At 45.3% G+C, this 24,863-nt stretch overlaps 1 protein-coding gene across 1 annotated transcript in view; it reads left to right on the top strand.

The window, feature by feature from the left end:
* Nucleotides 1–24,863, top strand: part of MVB12B (multivesicular body subunit 12B) — a 121,460-nt gene that overhangs the window by 9,105 nt on the left and 87,492 nt on the right. The window contains exons 3-4 of the mRNA XM_015567137.1: nt 19,273–19,380; nt 24,580–24,676. Of these exons, the coding sequence (XP_015422623.1) occupies nt 19,273–19,380; nt 24,580–24,676 (205 nt within the window). The remainder of the gene's footprint in view (nt 1–19,272; nt 19,381–24,579; nt 24,677–24,863) is intronic.

The raw sequence follows: 24,863 nt of genomic DNA, 5'->3' as shown, positions 1-24,863 counted from the left end.
GGACAGTATAGGACAGAGCTGCTGGCTGACAGGGCCGAGCTCCAGAGGGCAGAGGACTGGCATCCTGAGCTGCAGAGTGAAGCCGGGAAGTCATGTTTTCTAGCTCTTCTTCCTATGGCTGGGAAGCCAGCTGTGACCTCTGACCTCCGAGGGGGCCTCCCGGGGCTGTGCATGGGCCAGTCATCCGGAAGTCCCCGCTTTCATTCCTTCCTTTCTGCTTTCTCGCTCCCTCCATCTCCCTTCCTCTCAGCACTCCTGTTCATTCCTGAAACCATTAGATCACAAAACATTTCTTAAAAACTGTGGGCCTGTATAATTTGTGTATGCCCTAAATGTGTTTGGGAGTTTCTAAATAATTGGAAGGTTCAGTTGCTTGAACGGTCAAATGTGAGGACTTTGGGGTACCTGGAGCGATCAGCTCCCCTCTGGACCAATGGGCCCTGTCTAGGGGACATAGAGAGGGATATCTTTAAAACCCTAAACCTGCAAGTGCGGTCCTATATTTTACTCACCAAAGTAGAAAAAGAAAAGAAAAATCTAAGTGCTGATGCAAATTCAAGCAGGCTGGTGTTTTTATATCGTGCTCAAGATATTTTAAAGGTCACATGAAAGCATGTGAAGGTGGCAACGATATCTAATTAGAAACATGGGGTAGATAGCGAGCGAGTGGAGGCTGTCCCGTCTGATCACAGCTGTCACTGTCGCTCCAGAAGCCGCAGTTGGGGAGGAGGGGCGGGCAGGGCAGGAAGCCCCCCTCTTCCTCCTGGCAGAGGACGGTCGGCCCAGAGGCTCCAGGGCTGTCCTCCGGGAGCCCTGCCTCTGAGAAGCAGAAGCAGAAGCAAGGGCAGCAGCTTTTTCCTGCTGCCTCCAGCTCCCTCCCCACGTGGCCCTGCCGCCAGGGCTGCTCCCAATGCGGAAATAACCACAGGCTGAGTCCCGCCTCACACGCTGGTTTATTTTCAGAACCAGAGCTTGTGTTGATAAAAGGTACCAGGTGTTCCTCCCTTTAGTTCTGTTAGAAAATACATTAAACTGAGATTTACTGGAAACACGGAAAGTGGCTTTATGACCAGCCCCTAGGCCTTTGTATAACTCTGGCATCTCCCCTGGCCATTGCGCTTTGCCCAGCAGAGCTCCGGCCTTGGGGCGTGGAGCCAGCCAGAGAGGAACACGTGGGCTACTTGTGCCTGGCGTCCAGGAGGTGGACAAGAAGCAAACATTGGCCTTTGTTAGGATGAGTGGATCAGAAATAGTCCAGCCCGGGTGGCTCAGTGGTTGGGCTTTGGCCCAGGAACCAGGAGGTCAGGGTTCAATTCCTGGTCAGGGCACATGCCCAGGTTGCAGGCTCAATCCCCAGGAGGGGGCATGGAGGAGGCAGCCAATCAATGATGTTTCTCTCTTATGGATGTTTCTAGCTATCCCTCTCTCTTCCTCTCTCTCTCTAAAAATCAATAAAAACATATTTTAAAAAAGGAAGAGAGAAAGAGTGCCTTAAACTGCCTCCTTCTGAACTTTTCTCCCCGACCAACTAGGAATCTTGGTTTTGACCCAAAGATTGCAATAATGACTTATTCCTTAGTGGAGGGGACCCCAGGGCACAGTCCAGTGTTCTGGCACTTCCTCTGTTCACTGGAACTTCCTGTCCATTATTTAGAAAAGCTTCTAACAATGAAACCTCAGTTGGTCAGATTAATGGAAAAGATGAGGGACAGGCTTTAATTTTCCTTTCATTGTTTTCGGTTAAACTTTCTATTTTGAGATCATTAGAATCCGCGTGGAGTCTTAGGAAGTAGGAGGCAGAGATCTTGTTTACCCTTTCCCCAGCTTCCCCCAGTGTAACGCCTCGCACACTGTAGTACAGTCTCCCAACCTGGATGTTGACACGCATATGGTCAAGACACAGAACACTGCTGTTTTTAAATGTACTGGGGACGTTCTCTTTATTCCGGTGTGGTGAGGCCCACAGATCAGGAGACAACTGCCATCGAAAAGATGGTGTGTTCTCATGGACCCCAGAGGAGGGGCACGCCACTCCACGCAGGGCCGCGACGGAGCGCGGAGGCTCCGGGGCTGGTCAGGAGGCGGAGGAGCGAGGGGAAAGCTTGGGCAAGAGCCTTTTTGTGGTTTCACAGGAGAGGCAGCGAGAGGCAGGCCAAGCAGGCTGAGGACTGCCCAGGGTAAAAGGTTCCGGTGGCTTTGGGCGGTAGAGATGGTCTCTAGTTGTCAGACACCTGGCCCTGGGTGACTTAGGCGGGGAGAGTGTCCCAGACCGAAGGAACCTGAGGAAAGGCGGATAGAGATAGGGACTCAGGATTAGTTGGTTTATGTTCAGAAGTGCTCATCGGTAGGTGGTTTACTGGTTCTAGGAATTAGCTAACCTCCTTTATAACCACCAATTTGTTCTCCATTTCTATAATTTTGTCATTTCAGAAATGTTTTAGAGACGGAATCATACAGCCTGTAACCTTTGGAAATGCCCCCCCCCCAAAAAAAAAACAGCGTAATTCTCAGGAGATTTATCTGGAGAATCTATTGCATGCAGCAGTAGTTTGTTCCTTTTTATTCCTGGACAGTGTTCATTGACAAACCTGCACCGTGATTTGTTTAACCGTGTACCCACCGAAGGACATCTTGTTTCATTTGGAGCCATCATGAATAAAACTGCTACCGATACTCATGAACAGGTTTTATGTTAACCGAAGTTTTCATTCCTCTGGGATAAGTGTCCAGGAATACAATTACTGGTCATATGGTAGTTGCATATTTCGTGTTTTGTTTTGTTTTATGAAAATGCCCTACCACTTTCCTTTGTGGCTGTAACATTTTACATTTCCACCAGAAACGTACCAATGATCCAGTTTCTCCCCATCCTTGCCAGCACTTGTCATTGGCAGTATTTTTTGTGTTAGCCATTCTGATAGGTGTGTAGTGGTAACTCATTTGGTTTTAATTTGTGTTACTCTAGTGGCTAATGATGTTTTTGCCATCTCTCTGTCCTCAATGCAATGCCACTTCACGTCTTCCTCATTTTCTAACTGAATTGTTTGTGTGTTTTTTTACTGTTGAGTTTTAAGAGGTCTTTGTATATTTAGGTATGAGTGTTTGGTTGATTATGTGATTTGCAAATATTTTCTTCTATTTTGTACTTGTCTTTGTATCTTAACAGGATCTTTTACAGAGCAAGAATTTTTAATTTTCATGAAGTCCAATTTGTCACTTTTTAAATTTATCAATCATGTCTTTGGTGTCAAATCTAAGAACTCGTAGTCTAGCCCTAGATCCTGAAGATTTCTCCTATTTTTCTATAAGTTTGGTAGTTTTATATTTAACATTTAATTTAAGTCTGGTACATTTTGACTTGGTTTTATATAAGGTGTGAACTTAGATTACAGTTCTTCTGCCCCTGCCACCCTATAGATGAACAGCTGCTCAGTACCATTTGTTGAAAAGGCAATCTTTCCTTCTGAATTGCTTTTCAAACATAAAAAAAAAAATCAATTGGGCATATTTGGGTGGCTCTCTATTCAGTTCCATTCTATGTGTCTAGCCCTCTGCCAATGCCACACAGTATCGATTATTGGAGCTACATAGTACGTCTTGAAATTGGGTAGAATGATACCTCGCACTTTATTCTTCTTTTAAAAAATGTTACAGCTATTCAGGTTTCTTTGTGCTGTTTCGTATAAATTTTAGAATAGTCTTGTCTACATCAATAAAAATTTTGCTGGAATTTAGATGGTAAATATTTAAAAGGGGGTTTATACCCAGTTCCAACATGGGTCTAAATAAGCGGTACGTTCAACCATTCTGACACTAGCTACCTGGAGACAGCATCCGACTGCACAGGCTAAGGCTCAGTCCCATAGAATGACCCTGCCTCACTTCACATGCCAACTGCAAGTCCAAGTTGTCCCCCGTGCTTCTGCCAGACCAGCTATGAATCAGAAGTTCAGCGACCCCCTTCGCAGGTCTGACTAATTTGAGTGGCCAGGACTCAGAGAAAGCTTTTCTTTACTAGATCACTGGTTTCTTATAAAGGATACAACTCAGGAGCACGCAGATGGAAGACATGCATAGGGCACGGTAGGTGGGAAGGACACGGAGCTTCCGTCCCTCTCCCCCAGCGTGTCACCCTCCCCAAATCTCCACGGTCATGACCCTGGAAGCTCTCCGTACTCCATCCTCTTGGGGTTTTCAGGAGGCTTCATTACATTGATTAGATTATTGACCACTGGTGATTGGTTTAAACACTACTCCTCTTCTCTCCCTGGAAATCAAGGAAAGGATTGTACTAAAAGTTCCAAATTTATGTGTAGAATTATTTGTAGCATTCCCTTATTATTTTGGTGTCTGCAGAGTCTATAATATTCTCTGATTCTGATATTGATCATTTGTATATTCTCTCTTTTTTCTTTGTCAGTCTTAGAAGTTTGTCAATTATATTAACGTTTTCAAAACAACCAACTCTGTTTCATTGTTTTTTGCCCTATTTTCAATTTCGTTGATTTCTGTTTTTATATTTATTATTTACTTCCTTCTGCTTGCTTTGGGTTTATTTTGCTCTTTTTCTAGGTTCTTAAGGTAGGAACTTAGATATTGAATTGAGACTTTTCCTCATTTCTAATATATACATTTAGTGCTATTAATTTCCCTCTCTGCACTACTTTAGCTATGTCCCACAAGGTTTCATATATTTTATCTTCATTTTCATTCTGTTCAATATACTTTTAATTTTTCTTTAGATTTCTTCTTTGACCTATGGGTTATTTAGAATTGTGTTGTTTAGTTTTTAAGCATTTAGAGCAGTGATTCTCAGTCTTCTGGCCCTTTAAATACAGTTCCTCATGTTGTGACCCAACCATAAAATTATTTTTGTTGCTACTTCATAACTGTAATGTTGCTACTGTCATGAATCATAATGTAAATATCTGATATGCAGGATGGTCTTAGGCGACCCCTGTGAAAGGGTCGTTCGACCGCCAAAGGGGTCGCCACCCACAGGTTGAGAACCACTGATTTAGAGCTTGTCCAGTAATCTGTTACTGTTTTCTAGTTTGATTTCATTGTGTTTAGAGAACACACTCTTGTATGATTTCAATTTTTAAGAATTTGTTGAGGTTTGTTTTATAGCCCATGGAATGGTCTGTTTTAGCATATGTTCCATGGTCACTTGAAAAGACTGTGTGCTCTGCTGTTATTGAGTGGAATTTTTAAAAAATATTGATTAGATCCTCTTGTTGATAGTGCTGTTGTGTTCTTCTTTATCTTTGCTGATTTTCTGTCTAGTTATTCTATCAGTTTTAGAGAGAGCGGTGAAGTTCCCAACTGTAATTTTGGAATTATTCTTCGCTCCTTTCATTTCATCAGTTTTTGCTTCACATGTTTTTCAGCAATGTTGTCTGATGCATGCACATTTAGGATTGCTATCTTCTTTTGGTGTGTTGACCATTTTATCATTATATAATGTCTCTTTCTGTCTTTTAATTATCTTAGCTTCCAATGTATGTTTTAGCTAATATCAGTATAGCTACTTCTGCTTCCTTTTAATTAATGCTTTTATGAGATATCTTTTTTCATACTTTTTCTTCCAATCTGCTTATACCGTTATATTGGAAATAAGTTTCTTGTAGACAGCATATAGTTAGATCATGTTTTTAAATCTACTCCTCTGCTAATTGGTGTATTTAGATCATTTACATTTCACATAATTATTGATATGTTTGGGCTTAACCCTGCCATTTTATTTTTTATTTTCTGTTTAGTCTATGTTTTTTATTGTTTCTGTATTCTTTTTCCAGCCTTCTTTTGGATTATTTGAAAATTTGTTAGAATTCATTTTGGCTTATTGAAATATTTTTGAGTTTACTTTGTTGTATAGCAGTTTTAGTGATTGCTTTAGGTAGTACATTATGTGTGTCAGTGTCTGTGTGTGTGTATCTGGTAACTTCATTTTACTAGTTCAAGTGAAGCACAGAACCCTTACTCTCCTTTATGTCCCTTTATGCTCCCTTACTTTAATATAATTGGCTTAAATATTTCCATACCAGACAGTGTTATAATATTTGCTTCTATCATCAAACATAATTTAGAAAATTCAAAAGGAGAAGTCTATTTACCCATGTTTTTATATACCATGTTTTTTATTTCCTTCCTGATGTTTCAAGGTTTCTTTTTAAAAAAATCATTTCTTTTCTGATTAGAGAACTTCTTTAGCAGTTCTTTTAGAGTATGTCTGCTGGCGAAAATTCCCTTAGTTTTCCTTTATCTGAGAATGTCTTTATTTCCTGTTCATTTCTGAAGGATATTTCACTGAATGTAGGATTCTGGGTTGACAGTTCTTTTAGCACTTGAAAAATGATGTGTTATTTCCTTCTGGCCACTGTGATTTCTAATGAGAAATCTGCCATCATTCGAATTGTTGTTCCCCTATAAGGAAAGTGTTGTTCCATTCTCAATTCTTCAAACATTTTTCTTTGTCCTAATTTTTCAGGAGTTTGATTATGATGTGTCCTGGTGTGGATTTATTTGGATTTATCATCTTTAGAGTCTGCTTACCTTCTTGACTTGGTAGAGTTATGCCTGTTGTTAAATTTAGGAAGTTTTTCGCCATTATTTCTTCAGGTACTTTTTCAGCCTCGCCCTGTTCCTACTCTTCGGGAACTCTGATGAAAGGAGTGTTAGGTCTTTTGTTATAGTCCACAATTCCCCGAGGCTCTGTCATTTTTTGTTCAGTCTATTTTCTCTCTGTTGTTCATATTAGGTCATTTCTATTCTATCTCCCAGTTCACTGATTCTTTCTCTCTCTCTCTCCTATTCTGCGGCCGAGTCCATCCGTTAAGTTTATTTCAGTTATTGCATTTTTCAGTTCTAAAATTTCACTTTGGTTCTTTATATTTTCTGTTTATTCACTGAGACTTTCTATTTCTTTGCTGAGATTGTCTACTTTTCATTCGTTTCAAGCATGTTCATAATTGTTCAGTGAAGCATTTTCCTGATGGCTGCTTTAAAGGTTTTTTTTGGTCTTTCCCCCCAGATAATTCAAACATCTCTGTTGCCCTGCTTTGGGCTCTGTAGATTGTCTTTTTAAATTCAATTTGTGATCATTGTTTCTTGGTGCTTTGCTTTGATGAGTGGGTTTTGACTGGAACCTGGGAAGGTTGGGTGTGCATCATGAGACTCCGGATCTTATCTAACCTTGTATTTTGCCTGCCTCCTCTGACACTGCCCTGGCAGAAGAGGGACGCCATCTCTTTACTGCCAGGTAGGAGTAGAAGTTCAGTCTCCCCTTGGCTTCTGTTGATACTCAAGGAGATGGGGCTCCTTGTTACTGCTGGAAGGTGATGGAGTTCTGACTCCCCACTAGGCCTCCGCTGATACCCCCTGACGGGAGTGCCGCATTACAGCCCCCTGGTGGCCCCCACTGACATCACAGGGGTGAAAGTCCTGACTTTCCACAAGGTTTCTCCAGTATCACTCCCCTGGGGAGAGAGGGAAGCCTCATTGCTGCTGGGTGGCCATGGAAGTCCAGGCTCTCTAGTGGGCCCGCCCTGACCCCATCTCATCAGAGACATTGGGATGCCTCGTTAAAGCCCTGTGAGGGTGGAGGTCTGGTCCCCCTACTCTGGCTTTACTGGCACGGGTCGGGGTGGGCCACAGTGTTTTAGGTGGTGTTTGGCTGGAGTAGATCTGTTGTTGGCTAAATGACCTGTTACTGTCTAGAGAAAGCAGGCTTTTGTTAGGGCTTTTTGACCTGTGTCTGTTGCTGCTCCAGGTGTGGGATATGTGGGGCACAAAGAAACCACAGGACTCACCACATTGTTGCTCCTTGGGTCCCGAGGTCCCTGGCTGTCTGCCTTCTTCTCTCACCCTTTAGAGGCCACTTACCTTATTTTCATGTAATGTCCAGGATTTTTTGTTGTATTTAGTGGGAGGAATAGGAAAAGGTGTATCTTATTTCATATTCCTGGAAGGGGAAGTCCTGGATTGCTCTAGTTTTATGTTAATTTGGGGTTCACCAGAGAATCTGTTTATTTCTAAGCCTGTCAGAAATCTTTCCTAAACATTGATGTTCAGCCTTATGTACAGAGGCAAGAAAGGTGCTACTGCATGTCTATAAAATACTTGCCAGTTATTCCTTAATGTCTACAAGATTGAAAATGCTTTAGGCCACCCTTCTCAATTTTGTGGTCCACAGTGATAGTATTAAGAGACTGCTTGCGTGAGGGATGGTGCATATGGGGAGGGGAGCTGGAGCTGGAGCTGAGAATTGCGGGAGGTGCCTGTATTATTGAGAGACGGAGGTCACTGAAGGGGACAGACCTCCCTTATGTGAGAGACCTCCAAGTAAGGAGATGAGACTAGGAGGAAGAATCGGCTCTAGTTCTTGAAGTAGTCAGACATTCAGGGCATCTAGCAATCAGTTCTATTAATTAGTTGATTATTTGTTGAGTGATGTTTTGTTTTATTAATAGGTTAACAGTTTGGTCTATCTTTCCAATCCTTTTTCTATGATTTTGCAAATACCTTTCCATATATACACACACACACACACACGCATGCACACATGCACACACACATATACATATGCACATACATACATACACAGGGTGGGTTAAAAGTAGGTTTACAGTTGTTCACATGGAAAATAATACAATAATTAATAAATAATAATAATATATGAATAAGCTTTTGTGTACTCACAACTGTAAACCTACTTTTGCCCCACGTGTGTGTATGTGTGTGTGTGCGTGCGTGTGCGCGTGTGTAGAGAGGGGTGGGAGAGGAAGCAGCAGAGGGAGAGGCTGCAAAGTTTAGGGATCAGAAACAGAGTCTCTGGAATCCTCTTTCCTCGGTTCAAATCTTGGCTCTGCCACTTATGAGCTGTGTGACCTCTGTCAAGGCACTTTACCTCTCAGTGCTTCAATTTTCTTGTCTTTAAAGTGGGGGTTATTCACAGAACTTTCCTCATGGAATTGTGGTGAGGATTAAATGAGCTAATGTTCATAAAGTGCTTAAAACAGTAACTTGCATTACCTTGAGCCATGCAATTATTATTAATATTATTATTATTATTATTATTGGAGGCCCAGTGCACGAATTCATGCACATTGAAAGTAAATTAATTAGAAGGTGGCCGGCAGTCAGGACTGGGCCAGGTGGGCCGGACACACCCTGGAGCCAACCTCCCACAGTCCCTCCCCGGTTGGCTGTACCTGGGGCGGCACCGGGGCTCGAAGGGCATCTGTGGAGTGAGCAGGGTCCCCACAGCAGGTGGGGTCCCTCAGCCTGGGCTGCGGGGATCAGCCAAAACCGGCAGTCCAACATCCCCCGAGGGGTCCTGGAGTGCGAGAGGGCACTCTGCAAAGTTGCTGTTGCTTGGCAACTCCTGCGTTGAGCGTCTTCCCCCTGCTGGTCAGTGCGCATCATAGCTACTGGCCGGTCGGAAGGTTGGCCAGTCTGCCAGTCACTTAGGCCTTTATATATATAGCTTACTATTATTAGTACATACGTTCTACATAATATTTCTTCTTTCTTCTTTTCTTTAACAATTATGTGGGAAATCTCTCCATAACAGCATCATTCTTCTTAATGGCTGTTTTTCTACTGTAATTCGTTAGTCACTGCCTGCTAATGCAATTAACACATTGTATGCGGGAAACGTATTTATACGTTTTACGTTGACTGGTGGTAGATTGCGAGACACGTATTAATACGTTTTTTATAGACTAGCAGTAGAATGCGGGTAACATATAAATACGTTTATTTTTATACTTTTTTATTGCTCTAAAGGGATGCTAACATGCAGATATACAAATTCCAAAGGACAAAATTTGGGTCTCTAACACATACAATGGTGAATTATGTATGTACTTTCAGGTATAACGGTAATCTATTCAACTGGGTAGAGTCATCCCTTCACACAATTCTCTGCCTCGCCACGCATTCAGTGCGATTCTAAGAAAAATAATTCAGTATACATTTTATAGTAAATCACAAAAAGTTTCATTGAAAAAAATACGTAAAACTAAAGTTATCGTAATTTTACTGAATGTTGCCATTTGCGCAAAAAATTAGCAAAAATGGCCCGCGCCACCTGTTAGCGTGCGATAAAAACTACCCGCAAACAATGTGTTAAAGATTTTTTCTTTGGTCTTTGAAAAGCAATGTTGTGATAAGCATCCCTGTACATATGTCTCTGGATGTGTGCTGATGGGTAAAAGGATATGCACAGTTTAAATTTTAGTAGCTACCACCCATAGCCTTTCAAATGCCTTACTAACTTATATATACTCCCAGTAAGTGGTGTACAGCAGTTTCTATTCGCCCTCTTTCTCACCATCACTCTTTATTATCAGTCTTCTTACTCTCATTTTTTCCAAACCAGGAGCACATCGTGTGAATTTGGAGTTCCGTTATTGGTAAGAAGGTTGAGCATCTTTTCATGTTTATTGGCCATTTGTATTTTTTCTGTTAATTCCCTGTTTTTAAAGTTGACTCATTTGGTTGACTTTTTCTTATTGACTGGTAGGATTCCCTGATATATTCCCTGATATAGTCCAAGAATAATTATAGTCAAAGAATGATGTTTATTCTTTGACTATTATATATGTAACATGTATTTTTCTCTCAGTCCATTATTGCCTTTCAACTTTGTTTATAGTATCGAAGTTTGTTGATTATTGTTCATCTTATCAAAGTTGTAGTTTTTACTAGTAGTCACATCTGTCAATTTCTTTTTGGTCTTAAAAGATACAGCTAGATGTTAAAGATACTAGGTAAAAGTATTATGAGAAGTAGTATATTTACATAGTTTCAAAGTATCTCTCACAAAATACTTAATTGAAAAGAATAAAATAAAAGTGGGGAACCAAACAGATATGTCTAGAGCCTGTAGGGTATCCTCTTATTCATTCCTAATCATGATCATTGGTGTTATCAATTTATTGATCTTTTTAAAGATATTAACATTATAGGGAATCTGTGTAAAGGGTAGTACACAGGAATTCTTTGTTATTTTTTGTAACTTACCTCTAAATCTTAAATAATTTCAAAATAACATGATATAGCTCTTCATTTATTTTAAGTCTTCTTCAGTTTCTCTCATCAGCCATTTTTAGTTTTTAGTGTATAAATTAAACAGATATTTTGCCAAATTTATCCTTAAGCATTTCATATTTTTATGCTATTATAAATGGTATCCAGTGTTACTTTAAAAAATTTTTTTCTTTATTGATTAAGGTATTACATATGTGTCCTTATCCTCCCATTGCCCCCCACCCCACCCCCCATTCATGCCCTCACTCCCCCTGGTGTCTGTGTCCATTGGTTAGGCTTATATGCATGCATACAAGTCCTTTGGTTAATCTCTCCCCCTTACTCCCACCACTTTGTAATGCCCAGTCTGTATGCCCTTTTATTTCTTTCTCTTGCCCTAGGGCACTAACTAGAACATTCAATACACTGTTAAGTTGAAATCGGGAAGGCAGACATCCTTGCCTTATTCCAGATTGTAGGGGAAAATCACTCAGTATTTCACCACTTAAATGTAATATTAGCTGTAGCTTTTCTTTCTGTCTTTTTTTTTTTTTTTTTGGAGACACTATTTAATAAGCTTACTAAGTACCCTTCCAGAGAGTTTTGATCATACATGGATGTTGAATTTTGTCAAATGCTTTATTGAGATAATCATATTGCTTTTCTTTTTTAGTCTCTTAGTATGATGAAATATCTGATTGATTTTTGATGTTAAATGAAACTTAGATTTCTTGGATAAACCCCACATGGACATAATACATTGCTCTTTTAATGTATTTTTAGATTTGATTTGCTAAGATGTTGTTGAGACATTTTATGATATGTAGTGAGAAATATTGATTGATCTGTGGTTTTCTTTTCTTAGAATGTTTTTGTCTGGTTTTGGTATTAGGGTAATGCTGGTCTCATATAATAAATTGGGAAGTGGTTCTTTCTCATCTGTTTTCTAGAATATTTAATGTAAAATTGGTATTTTTTCTTTAAATGTTTGTAGAATTTACTAGTGAAACTATCTGGACCTGGACCTGGGTAAGTTTTTAGCAACATTTCAAGTTTTAAAATAGATATAGTTCTATTCAAGTTTTTCCATTTAAGTTTTTCAGTGCCTGGGCATAAAGTTATTCATAATATCTTCTTATATTTTTAACTAGAGGTCCTGTGCATGAAATTCGTGCAAGAGTAGCCTTCGCAGCCCCGGCTTCATCCAGAAGGATCTCTGGACAGTCATAATATGTCGATTTACATATTATGCTTTTATTATTACAGATATCTCTAGAACCTGTAGGATGTCCTCTTATTCATTCCTAATCATGATCATTGGTGTTATCTCTCTTTTTTCCTCCCCGGGCTGCCTAGATTTGTATCAGTTTATTGATCTTTTCAAAGAACCAGCATTTGGTTTTATTTTCTTTATCATTTTTATGTATTCTGTTTTATTGTTTTCCCTTTATTATTTCCTTTCTTCTGCTTACTTTGGGTTTAATGTTCTAGTTTTTTAAGGGAAAGTTTTGATTATTGATTTGCAATCTTTCTTCATTTCTAATATAAGCATTTTAATGCTATGAATTTCCCTCTAAACTCTGCATTAGCTGTATCCCTGAATGTTATTATTTTGTGTTTAAATTTAATTCTATTCACAATACTGTTTAATTTCCCTTTGATTTTTCTTTGACCCATGGGTTATTTAGATGTGCGTTGTCTTGCTTCCATGAATTTGGGCATTTTCTGTATATTTTTTTCTGTTATTGACATCTTATGTAATTCCATGCCATCAGAGAGAAAACTCAGTTTTATGGCCTAGAAAAGGAGTTTTCTGTAGAGGTCCAGATAGTAAATATTTTAAGCTTTGCAGGCCACATGTGGTCTCTATTGCATATTGATTTTTTAATTCTTAAAAATATAAAAACCATTTGCAATCCCTAGGCTGTGCACAACGCTACAGGCTGTAGTTGGTCTGGGGGGTAGTTTATTGACTCCAGCCTGGACTGTGATCTGTCCTGGTAAATGTTCCATGTCCACCTGAAAAGAATGGGTTTTCTGCTGTTGTTGCAGTTGGGAATTTTCTGGGCATTATTAAAAGAGTTCCCCTTCACCTCTCTTTTTGTCTGAGGCTCTAATTACATGTATATTAGAGCAATGAATATTTTCCCACAGCTCAAGAAACTAGAAAAATACATGGAAGGAAATAGTAAAGATAGAATGAGAAATCAGAAGCAAAAGGAGGGGAAATTGGTAATTGAGAATTGATCCTTTGTAAAAAGCACAATAGATAAACTTTTTGGCAAATATGATAGTAAAAGGAAATAAATATAAGCAGAATTTAGATTGAGAACAGGGAAGTAAGAGCATAAGGAGATTTGAAAATTATAAGAGACTATGATGAGTAGCTCCTTTGTGTAACCTTATGTGACTAAAATTGAAAATCTTGATGAGTTAGATCATTGCCACAGCTATTTCAGAAGAAGAAATCCAATAACAAACCTGTATCAAAGAAAGAAATTGCAAAAGTCATTGGAGAATTATTTCCAACAAAAGCACTAGGCCTAAATTGTTTTAAGGTAACATTCCCTAAAATTGTCAAGGAACCGGTAATTCCCAGATTCTGCAAACGATATAAAAGCTTTGAAAAAGGATGGGAAGCTTCTGAGCTAGTATAGAGGAAAGCTTATTTTTAAAAAAATAGTAATTTTCTTTTGTCTAGCAACCTCATTGAATCTTTTATTGTTCCGAATTCCAACCTACCACCCACCCCCACCTGATTTCTGGGCTATTTCCTGACCCTTTGATCATGGTTTAAGCTGACGTGTTTGGAAGGTTTATGTGATAGGAAATTATGTGATTGCAGATTCCACTGTGTTTGTGGAGAGGACCAGACGAGAGGGCAAGAGTGTGAGAAGGGATTGATCCGTTGACTGAGGAAATATCCAGCAATTCTGTTCTCAATTTCCTTCCTTACAGCCGCTGGAACTGTCCCCAGTGCGGCTCCCTAACTCCGTCCCAGCCTCACCTTCCCTGTAGCATTGCCTGTGGGAACTGTCGGAAAAGCCACACGACTCACCTGCTTAGAATTGCTCTCCAGCTTCCTAGTTTTAGATTCAAAGGCAAATTCTTTGTTTTATTTATTTCTGAGTGTTCAGCAACTAGCACTCAGAAGGGGTTTATCAAACGGATGGACTTCTCTGGAACCTAAGACTTATTTTGATTTGCCCTTTGCCTTCTCGCCCTCATCCGATCCCCGTGAACTCTGCGTAGTTTCTCAGCGGCGCTGTTCCCACGCCTGCTGGTGCCTGGGCGCATGCACGCCGTCCCTCTCCCCGTGGAATGACGTGGTAGCGCCTTGTGCTCTGATGGTGGGTGTGCTCGCCTCTGTGTGGCTCTTACCACTTTTAACCACAGCTGTCGGCTGGTGTATATGTACCTCTGCATCGCAAGGCGTGTGCCATAGGGCTGCCCCCCCAGTACCCAGCCGTGCCTGGGTGCATGCATATACCACCGGGCATGCAAAGGAGGTGTATTGAATCGAATTAGCTGGCTCCTTTCTCTTTTGCCTTTCTGTGTCTGGGATATTGGATGCCAACATCCAGCTAAGTTATGTTTGTGTTAAACATGAATTGAAATGCAATTACAGCTGGCCATGTGGTTTGAGAGCTGAGTAATAGAGTCAGAAGGAAGGGTGACTTAGTCACAAGTGCCAGTTCATCTCCTTCGCTTTCTTGCTCCTGTCATTGAGCATGACTCATGACTCACCAGTTCCACTCGTCTCCTCTTAATCCCATCACTTTAACTCTTCCTGTCCTCCTCGTCTTGCTGGGTCTCTTTCAGCGCCCCTTTGTTAAAACCAGCCAGCAGCCCAGAGCCCGGCCTTGCAGTCTGAGTTGTTTCCTCTTATCCAGCAGGAACCTGTACCACCACTCCGCATGGATGCGGAGAGCGTGGGCAGGGGTGGAGCCCGCAGCGTGGGGCAGAGGGTGTGGGGGAGGCTGGGCCAATGCCCAGACCCGTGTCCTTCCTCAAAGCCTGGGGGAGCCGGGAAGCATCACTGGATTTTCTGCTAATCCCAGGACCTCGAGTTTTCACTATTTTCTTAAGCATATCTTGCCAGGGCCCTGGCTACGGGGAAAACGGTGCCATTTGTTAAAGGTGTTGCCTTCGTACCTTAGACCCACGTTGTTTTCATAGGTGGATTGAACTGCATTCAGAAATGATGGCTTATAATTGGGCCGGCCTTGAGGGCTGGTGATTTGGTCTCATAGAAAAACTCCCTTGTTCTTAAGAAGGCACTCAGATGTCCTGGAGTCTCAAAGCGGGGTCTCCAGGTCTTTCAGACTGTGCCGTGCTTGTTGGTGAGCACTCTCCGGCCCCCCTGCGCCGGCGGGCGTGTCCTTTACACAGGCCCACTCTCCTGGGCTCGGAGGAGCTTTCCTTAAAGTCTGGAGATGGACAGAGCAGAAGAGGGGACACATGCATTCACCAGCAGGGCCTGTGCCTGGCACTGGGAATCGTGAATCAGAGGTGGTCCCTGTCTGCCCGTAATTTACAGACCCGTCACCAGGGAGAAAGTGAGAAAGAGGTGACCCCGGTGGAGCCCCTGTGGGTGGCTCTCTTCCTTCCCAAATGAATCCCCCAGGTGAGGTCTCATTGCTACTTCCTTCTGTCTCCGTTCTTGCTTGTTAATCCTCCTTGTGTAAATCCATTCATTCTGTCCTCATTCTCTACCCCTTCCCACACACACCTGCTGCTGTCCCCGTTCCTAAAAACGAGGAGATGTTGCCACTGCCATCATCCTGTCACCTCCCCACCTTCCAGCCCTGTCTTTGTCAGTAAGCCCTGCCTGCCCAGGGCTCCTACTGCCATCTCTTTGTCATTATTTTCACTCGCCCCTTAGTTCCTAACTGTCTAATTCAGTAGTTTTTTGTTTGTTCGTTTTTTCTAATTCTTGGCCTCATCTCAGCTTTGAATGCTATTGACCAATGTCTTCCTTCCTTAATGTGTTCATTTTCTGAATACAGAACTGACACATGCTCTTTGTAGACAATTGGGAAGACACAGAAAAGTGCAAGACCGAGAATAAAAGTTACAGAATCTTACCAATCAGAGGGAAAATGCTAATAACATTTTGACAGAGACACGCATTCATTGCTTTTGCTAAGAAGTATTAGACATTTTCAACTGAAGCTCTGTGGTCAGGTTGAGCTCTCCATTCAGGATACAAAGTGATACGATCGATGCAAACAAAACCAGAACCAGAAAAACACCTGGAGTTCTTCAGCTCAGCACCAGCCAGGTCGAATGGCTCTTTCCCCTTCGTGGTGTTTAGAAGCACCTGGGGCACCCCTCCTGTGGGATCCGAGGATGGCTGCGCGACCCCTGCCTCCCTGCGCCCGCACTGCTCCGGTCGAGAGCTGACGTGGCTCCGTGGTTGGCCACTGACCAGGCCGACTGTGTTCCACAGAGCAGGCTCTCACACATCAAGGGCCCTTTGAACTCCATTCTTATTCGTAGTGTCAGCCAGATATTTCCTTTGGAATGTCTGCAGAGTTTCCTGGCCCCTGTGATGGCTTTCTGTCTGCCAAGCACGTCTGTGAACTGCGGGTGGGCTCTCGGAACACACCGGGGTGTGAACAGGCTGAGGAATCTGGTGGTTAGCTGTGGTCTTTCAGGAGCTTCTCTTGGGCAAAGTGCTGGCCTGGCCTGGGGCTCCGCTGGACATCTGCTCTACACAGTGTTTCTCAGGCAGATCTTCATTTCTCTCCTCATCAAATGCAGTCTTTTAAATTGTTGATTTTCTTATTATAAAAGTTAGATAGAGTCAAAAGGCATAAACTTCCAGTTGTACAATAAGCAGGTCATGGGGATGCAGTGTACAGCCTTGTCCGAGGCCTGTCATTTCCATGGTGGGACCTGTCATTTCTCCGTAGAAGTGTTAGCGGTGGTTTTCTAAATCCCAGATTTGGTGGGATTCTGTTATTCTGCTTCGGGTAGGACTTTTCCGTTCACTGTGGTGGACACTCAGGACCGGCGACCCCCACCCCTCCTGCCTTGCCTCCTGTTGGCCGGGGTCGGAGGGCATTACACATCTTTGCTTCATTGCAGGTGAGCTGTGGCCTCAGGGCAAGGCCTGGCCTTCGGTTTGGTTGTCCGTTTATAATGCTTCTCAGACTCGGTCCGGGTGGAGAAGGGGGACTCTGAGGACGGGCCGGCCTGTTGCCCTCACTCTGCTGCCCCGGCCTCTCCATCTTGTTCAAGTGTCTTCTCACTCAGACAAAGGGAAGTTCTGCCAGTGGCGGGAAGAGGGAATCATCATTTCCAAACCTGGAAGCAGTAGCCTGGTGTCATGCACACCCATCCTCCGCCCGCCATGGGAGCTGAGGACACAGCTTTCTTCCTTCTGGGGTAGCAGCCTGTGGCTCCTCAGACGTTGAGGGTTCTGCAGACTTGTTTTGAATGTATTAACAATAATGCATTTATTATAGAGAAACCAAATAGGTTTCAGGTGGCATGGCGTTTCTTTGTTCCTATACATTTTTTATTTTCACATTTTAGTGGTTCCGAAATTGAGATGCACCTAAAAATAGATTTGTACATTTTGATATGATGCTTTTCTTTTTTTTCTAAAGGGGTATTTCTTTAAATCTCTGAGTGATCCCCAAATGACTCCATCCTAGAATTTAGGAAATACAGTAAAAGTAGAGTTTGAGAAAAAAATCTTTCAAAACATGGGATCCAAGGAAGAAAACACCAGAGGGGTCCTCGGTAGTGGCCAGTTGGGGCCACTGCGTTAAATCTCATGTTTTTCAAGAAACTTGGTGTGTGACCGTCACGGGAACGTGCTGATGAGGTCTCATCCCGAACTAGCATCTCTCTGTGGGGACGACATCGGCTGAGCGAGCGGTTCCTACATTATGCCCATACATTTCTTCCAGACTCGAGGCCACACATATTTGCGTATTTAGCAGAAGTACCTTTCTCCGTCCTTGTCCTTCCCTTCGTAGCATTTGCTAATTGACCATCGCTGGGTTTGAAAAAAGGCATTTTCCTCTGCCTGTGGGGCTGTGGGCTTTCCTGGGGCAGCCTCCGAGAGTGGCTGTAGGGCTCCGGCACCCTCACTGATGCGTGCGACTGGCCGATGTGCGGGAAGCTGCTCTGTGCGGGGAGCTGCTCCGGCAGTGTCTGTGTGAAGGAAGGAGATGCTCTCAGTAGTTTGTCAGCACGGCCGGGAGGGTGTCAGATCAAGGACTGCAGCCCGAGGCTACGCCTCTCAGGGACGAGCAGGGAGACACCGAGTGCACCCCGCAGGGATGCTGCTCCCTGAGCCTTCCTGGGGTCCCCCTGGGTGCCAGCCGAGGCGCTGGAGGCGACGAATCCTCCGAGGAGATGCTGGTAAGACTCGTGTTAGGCTGCCGAGTGGAGAGCAGCCCCAGCCCTGCCAGGCCGCGGGAGCATCTGGAGGTCCCTGTGCCTCAGCGCCTCCTTCTCCCTCCCATCTCATCACAGGCCCTTCCCCCAACCTCCAGCCTCACACCCGCCCCACCCGCAGCCCGGGCACCGGTCGTGCGAGGCCCAAATCAAGGCTGGCTTCGTCCTTGAACTCTCCTTAGAAGAAAACGCCTGCATCTGTCCACAAGCACTAGGCTTCCTAGTGAGGCTGTAAGCCAGGAACTGGGTCTGCCTGGTTTTTCTAACATGATGCAGTTTCCGGCTTGAATAGCACTCGCAGAGCTGGTGCCCAGAAGATGCGCTGAGGAGCGGGTTTCCTGACACCTGCCCCGGCCCCAGTGGACCCCACTGACAAAGCCCCTGGCGGGCCCCAGGGTCCTGGAGCAGGGCCGCGTCAGCCGCCCACAGCGGTGCCCTCTCAGGTGGCATTTCACACCCCATTGGACGTGTCCCTGCACCCCTACCACCCCCCCCCCCAAGTGAGTGGTAATGAGCAACCTAATGTGCTGACTTCTCCAATCCCTCCTTGGTCCATTACAACAAAAGTTGCTCTTTTCTCATTAGAACCACTTTTGTCAGGGTGTCTTTAATCAATGGCTTCCCCGGGGACAGTATTTTTAGAAGTTGTGTTTTTCACACTCTCCCTTTTCCCCTTTTGGAAGATCTCTTCCCAGGGCCCAGTGAAATGAACTAATGAGATGCCAGGAGACTTCCGGCCGGTGTTAATTGGCACAGGTACGAAGAAGCCGCTCGCGCTCCGTTCCCCCGCCTTACCCGCGGTCCTCTGTCTCTTTGGTGTAGGTCGCACAGACAGCAGATGGTGTGGATGCTGACCTCTGGAAAGACGGCTTGTTTAAATCCAAGGTTACCAGATACCTGTGCTTCACAAGATCATTTTCCAAAGAAAATGTAAGTCTAGTAGTGCCTTTCCGTCTGCTGAGTGAGCACAAGCCACGCATGCTCCTGCCTGAAATTTCCTCCAGTGTTTGTTGTGGCCGATCCTCATCACCATACTCACTCCGCTGTGGTTTCAGTGAACTGGGTAGAATCGGCAGCTCGCGCTGCGCTTCATTGATGAAGAGCGTTATTACCAGGTGCCCCGGTGAACCGTGAATCCCACAAAAATGTTCTCAGGGAACCAGGAACTTCCTCAGCAGCTCCGTGTGCCCACCTTCCCTCTGAGGAGCAAGTCCCTGGTGGCGGGGATGGAGAACTTTCCGGCAGAGCCGGATTGAAAGCTGCCCCACACCTGGAGGCGCAGCTGGAAAGGCGCTGCATGGTCACCCCTTTCCACAGCTTCAGCCCTGGTCCCAGAATGAGTCTTTCCCCGAGTATGACATGGGCCTTCCATTGTGTCTGCAGGTCGGCATTCACCAGTGCCCATTCCTGTTAGTTTTTCATACCCGGGCCCATAAATGGGGGAATTTTTGACGATTCCTATCCAAGCTTTTCCAATAGTGTTTCAATGGCAGCTTTGGGAGAAGGGAGCCCGCTTTCCTAAGTATGTCCCCTGCATGGGGCCTGCCCTCGTCTTCCTGCAGGTACCCCTCCCTGCTCCTGGGACAGCCGCCTGGAGCCTTCGCCCTTTCCGGAGCTCAGCGTTTGGGGCTTCTCCGAGGTCACCTTCTTTTCTCGCCCTGAGAGGGAGCAGGTTTCCGTTCTCAGGGGAGCCTTTTTATTTTGGGCCTAAGTGTTCCTGTCTCTTTCTGATGCAAAGTTGTTTTGAAATATTTTTATTAATTTACTTTTATAAATTTTATAACAGTAAGCTATGCTATAGTTTAAAAAGGAAATAAAAACGGGGCTCTAGCTGGTTTGGCTCAGTGTATAGAGTGTCGGCCTGCGGAATGAAGGGTCTCAGGTTCGATTCCGGTCCAGGGCACATGCCTGGGTTGCTGGCTCAATCCCCAGGAGGAGGTGTGCAGGAGGCAGCCGATCAATGAGTCTCTCTCATCACTGATGTTTCTATCTCTCTCTCTCCCTCTCCCTTCCTCTCTGAAATCAATAAAAATATGTGTGTGTGTTTTTTTAAAGAGAAAAACAGCTTTAGACATCTTCATTCAGAAGCATGAATGGGAAGAGAAACGGTCTTTCTCCCGTCACATAGCCCCACAGCCCACGGTCCGGGCCTGGGGTCCCGGCCTGTCCCGGCCGCGTTTTCTGGATGGAGACACGCGGCTCCCTGGCCACCGCTCTCCCACCGAACATGCCCGTGCTTGTTGCGAAGTCTTTGGAAGGAAGATTACTCACAGCACATGCAGGGCTGGGGAGAAGCCATTGCTTTAATCCCCCCCTAATTACGAGGGTAACGTCTGCTTGTTGTGAAGTGCAGCTTCTAATGGAGGGGGGACAGCCTAGTGCTGCATCCGACATCCTTCTCACCAGACAGGCCGGCCGGCGGCAGCTGTAATGAGCCTGAGCAGGTCCCGGGCTCACCATGCCGCCTGAGGACACGGAGGGCAGGTCTGCAGGCCGGGTTGACGTCCCCCCTGCCCCCCCTTCCCTCTGGCATCGCATTCACACAGGGCATCCCTGCCCCTTTGTGCTGGGAGTTACCTAAACCCTTTTCTGACACTGTTCATGTGTTTAACGTTCGTCGCCCCTCTTCTGTCCGCCGGCCACCCCTGTGTGCAGAGGTCAGCGCGCTCACTGCGCTCGGGGCTGAGGACGGACTCTGGGACGCCCTCGCGCTGCCCAGTGGCTTCACGGTGTCATTTCTGGTCCCTGCTCAGTCTTCCCCCATCGGGCCTGAGGAGGCTTCGGCTCAAAACGGTGGCCTCCCAGGACAGCCATGATCTCGTATACCACTTTTTATTGTTTGTTTGTTGTGTGTGTGTGTGTCTGTGTGTGTGTGTTTGTGTGTGTCTGTGTGTATCTGTGTGTCTCTCTGTGTATCTGTGTGTGTCTGTGTGTGTCTCTGTGTGTGTCTGTGTGTTTGTGTGTGTCTGTGTGTGTGTCTTTGTGTGTGTGGGTGTGTGTGTGAGAGAGTGTGTGTGTGTGTGTGTGTGTGTTTGATTTCTGTCTTTGGTGCATTTCCCCCGAAGGCTGTGGGTTCTTGGCACTCTAGGCCAGAGGAGTCCCCGACCCTTCGTGTGGGGACAGCGACAAGTCTGAAGATGGCAGATGAGTGGCCTGCGCGTGCTAGCTTAGGTGTCACGGGTAGACCTTCTGCAGAGAATGCATGAGTTACCCCTCGTTGAACACTGAAGAGGTGCTCGTTGGGGGCTTCCTTTGTGTGTCTTCCTCCAGGAGGCCCAGGAGGCCGGTAGGGATGTGGGATGAGGACCAGGCTGTGGGGGACCTCTGCCGCCACTTTGAAGCAGCGTAGGAAATAGGTTGCGTTCTGGTTTCAGAAAAAGAACGAATGGGTCCGGTGGTGACATCCAGAGGGGCCCCGGCCGGCCAGGAGTGGACAGGAATGAGGCATAGTTTAATCTGCCGCAGCCGTCCGGGCCGGCCTGCTGTCAGGGAGGACGCGGCGTGGCATAATTTGTACGGCCGGGAAGGAGGGCCGGGGATCTCAAGGCTGGACAGATTCTTAATTAGGTGACTTGAGACTCCCAATGTAGGAGTTTGGGGAGACTCCTTTGGAACTTAAATTTCCTTCCCCCAGTAATGCCATTAATACTGAAACCTGGCTTTGGAGTGACATTGCTTCCTGGGGAAGGATCGAGATTAATTGCACTTTTCATGCCCTGTACTTTCTGCATTACCTGTAATAATAATGTACATAGATTAGGTAGGGAGGATATTAAACAGAAGGATTTATGAACATTTGAATATTAAGTTGGTTATCTGTGGCTACCTTAAATGCAAGGTTGTCAAAAATAATTACAGTATACTAGCAACACTGGCTACCAGAGGCAATATAAATACCCTGAGTCAGTGCATATTGGGCCTTTGGCATGAATCATTTGCTCAACAAGGATTGGGAATACGTTCTTCATATTTATGAGGAGGAAATGAAAGGGAGCACGGGATGGGGGAGGGGAGAGGGACACGCGAAATTAATGGTGTCGCAGACCCACTGTATTAAACCCAGTGCAGCGCAGCCCCGAGCGCGGAGGGGCCCCACGCGGGCTGCGGGAAGCTCTGCAGTGCAGCTCCCGTTTGGTAGGCCCGCGAGGGTTTGTGATGCTTTTAAAATGGCCACAGCACCCGTGTTCTGCTTCACGATCGGGGACATTTGTAGAGTGTGGAGGGTGAGGTCGCTAAGTGGTTTGCAGTTGACTTCCGTGAAACCCAGCTTGTCAAGCAGAAGACACCTGCAAAGGATATTGATGTACGCCCATCCATCTCCGGGGCAGGGACACATACCAGTGTTAATTTCTCAATGCAGAAAGCAGTGATGACATGGAAACGCAGCTGCCATGAAAAAAAATGATGATCGATTAGATGAGGCAGCTCTGGAGGCAGCTCATGTCTGCGAGTTAGGCTAACAGTTCAAACCCTGCACACGGTCAGAGATGTGGCCCGCGCCCATGAGGGTCCCCAGTCCGCCTGCCGCACTGCACTGGGCGCTGCTTCCCCGAGGCAGCCACCGAGGCAGTCTAGTAGTAAGCGGTGGGCAAGCAGAGTTCTGTGAGAAGGAAATGGTTTTGTGATAACAGGCCCTGGTGTGCACGGATTCATGCACCGGTGAGGGCGAATGGGGGGAAGGGGGGTGGACAGCCTGGGGGAGGGACCACAGGAGGTTCGCCAGTTACAGGAGGTTGGCTGTGTGAGTGCACTGACCACCAGGGGGCAGTTCCTGCATTAAGAGTCTGTCCCCTGGTGGTCAGTGCATGTCATAGCAACCGGTCATTCAGTCGAACAGTCACTTAGGCTTTTATATATATGTAAATTTAATATATATATATTAAATATACTTTTAATGTTTTTATTGATAGAGTTTAGATTCATCATCCCAGCAAATCCAATCTTATTTCTGACTTTGAGCAGCCCACCCAGTTGAAAATGTACCAAAAAACATTAATTTTTTTCACCAAATAATGACTGACCACCTAATGTGTGCCAAGAGCTGTGCAGGGCTTGGATTTACAGCAGTGACAGATAGTTTTGGTCCTGGCGGTTCTTAAAATCTAGGGGGCAGACAGATGTTAAATAACCTTGAAAATGTGCCATTATAAATTGATACGAAGGAAAATAGTGCCAAGAGAGAATAGAGCGGAGAGTGTAGATGGAAAGAACTCCCGAGTGGCCTTCAGAGAGTGTGTCCGCTGGCATTGGGCAGAGGGCAGGGGCTGGCGCCCATGCGCAGAGACGGACACAGGCCTGAGGAGGTGCTGTGGAGGCCGGAGTGACGGCTGGCCATCTGGGTGCTTGTCCAAACACGGAGCAAGAGCCCGAGCGTGCTCACACGGGCGAGGTGCTTCTGGGAAATGGGCACGCAGAGTGCGTGGCTGGCATCCTGACTGGCGAGATGGGGATCAGCAGCCATCCGTCTTTCCTTAACTGGCTCTGCCAGAGCGGGGGAGGTAACTGCAGGTACGAGGAAGGCTTTAATGACGTCTTCGGGGTAGCCCCCGTATTGAAGTTGTAGGGTAGGTATCTTTAGAGCTCGTTTCCAGCGCGTTCACTGATAATTCTCTCTCGCAGTTACAGGGGGTGGGAGCCGTCTTCGGAAGACGTTTTTGCACTGGTTACAGCAACTGAGCACCACGGACCCCATATACCACCACTAAATAGAAGCTTTAAGAGGCCCTGGTGCGTGTCATTCTGGAACATGTGTAATAGTGAGGCAGCAGGGCTTTTCACGCCGTGTTTTATGATTCTTGGGATTTTACAGAATGTATCTAGCAGCCGAAATGTGTGTCAATATGCAGGCTGGCAACCACTATTTGCTCTCTCTAACCTGTTGGGCCTGAGAGCTGGTCCCGGGACGTGTGCACAGCTGCCCTCTTCTGGTTATGTCTCCGGAAACTCCTTCCCGGGCCACCGAGTCCTCGTGTGACTGCTGGGGAACAGTAGGTGGCACCCACCCTAACTAGCCTGCTGTCGTCAAGCTGCAGGAGTCATGGTGTAAACCTGCATCTCGAAGCCCAAACAGCAAACGCACCACAGGCGTGTTTGGATTAATCGTCTGTCTCTCTCCTCTTTCCTCCCAAGAGTCATTTAGGGAACGTGTTGGTGGACATGAAGCTCATTGACATCAAGGACACTCTGCCTGTGGGCTTCATCCCGATCCAGGAGACGGTGGACACACGTGAGTCCCCCTTTAGTACTGCTCATCGCAATGCCGGTTTCCTTCCGCCAGGTATATTTTTAGATATTTTTTTGTGCGCATTTTTCTTTGGAAATATTTTAGGAGTCCCTACTGCTTGCCCATGAATAAACTCGTGTCTGACTCAGTTCTCCCAGGAGTTCGTAGCGTTCCGGTTAGCACCCTGTAA

This window comes from Myotis davidii, unplaced genomic scaffold, assembly GCF_000327345.1.
Source record: "Myotis davidii unplaced genomic scaffold, ASM32734v1 scaffold142, whole genome shotgun sequence".
Lineage (NCBI taxonomy): Eukaryota > Metazoa > Chordata > Mammalia > Chiroptera > Vespertilionidae > Myotis > Myotis davidii.
The sequence above is the reverse complement of the archived record's forward strand: the minus strand, read 5'-3'. Positions and strand labels throughout refer to the sequence as shown.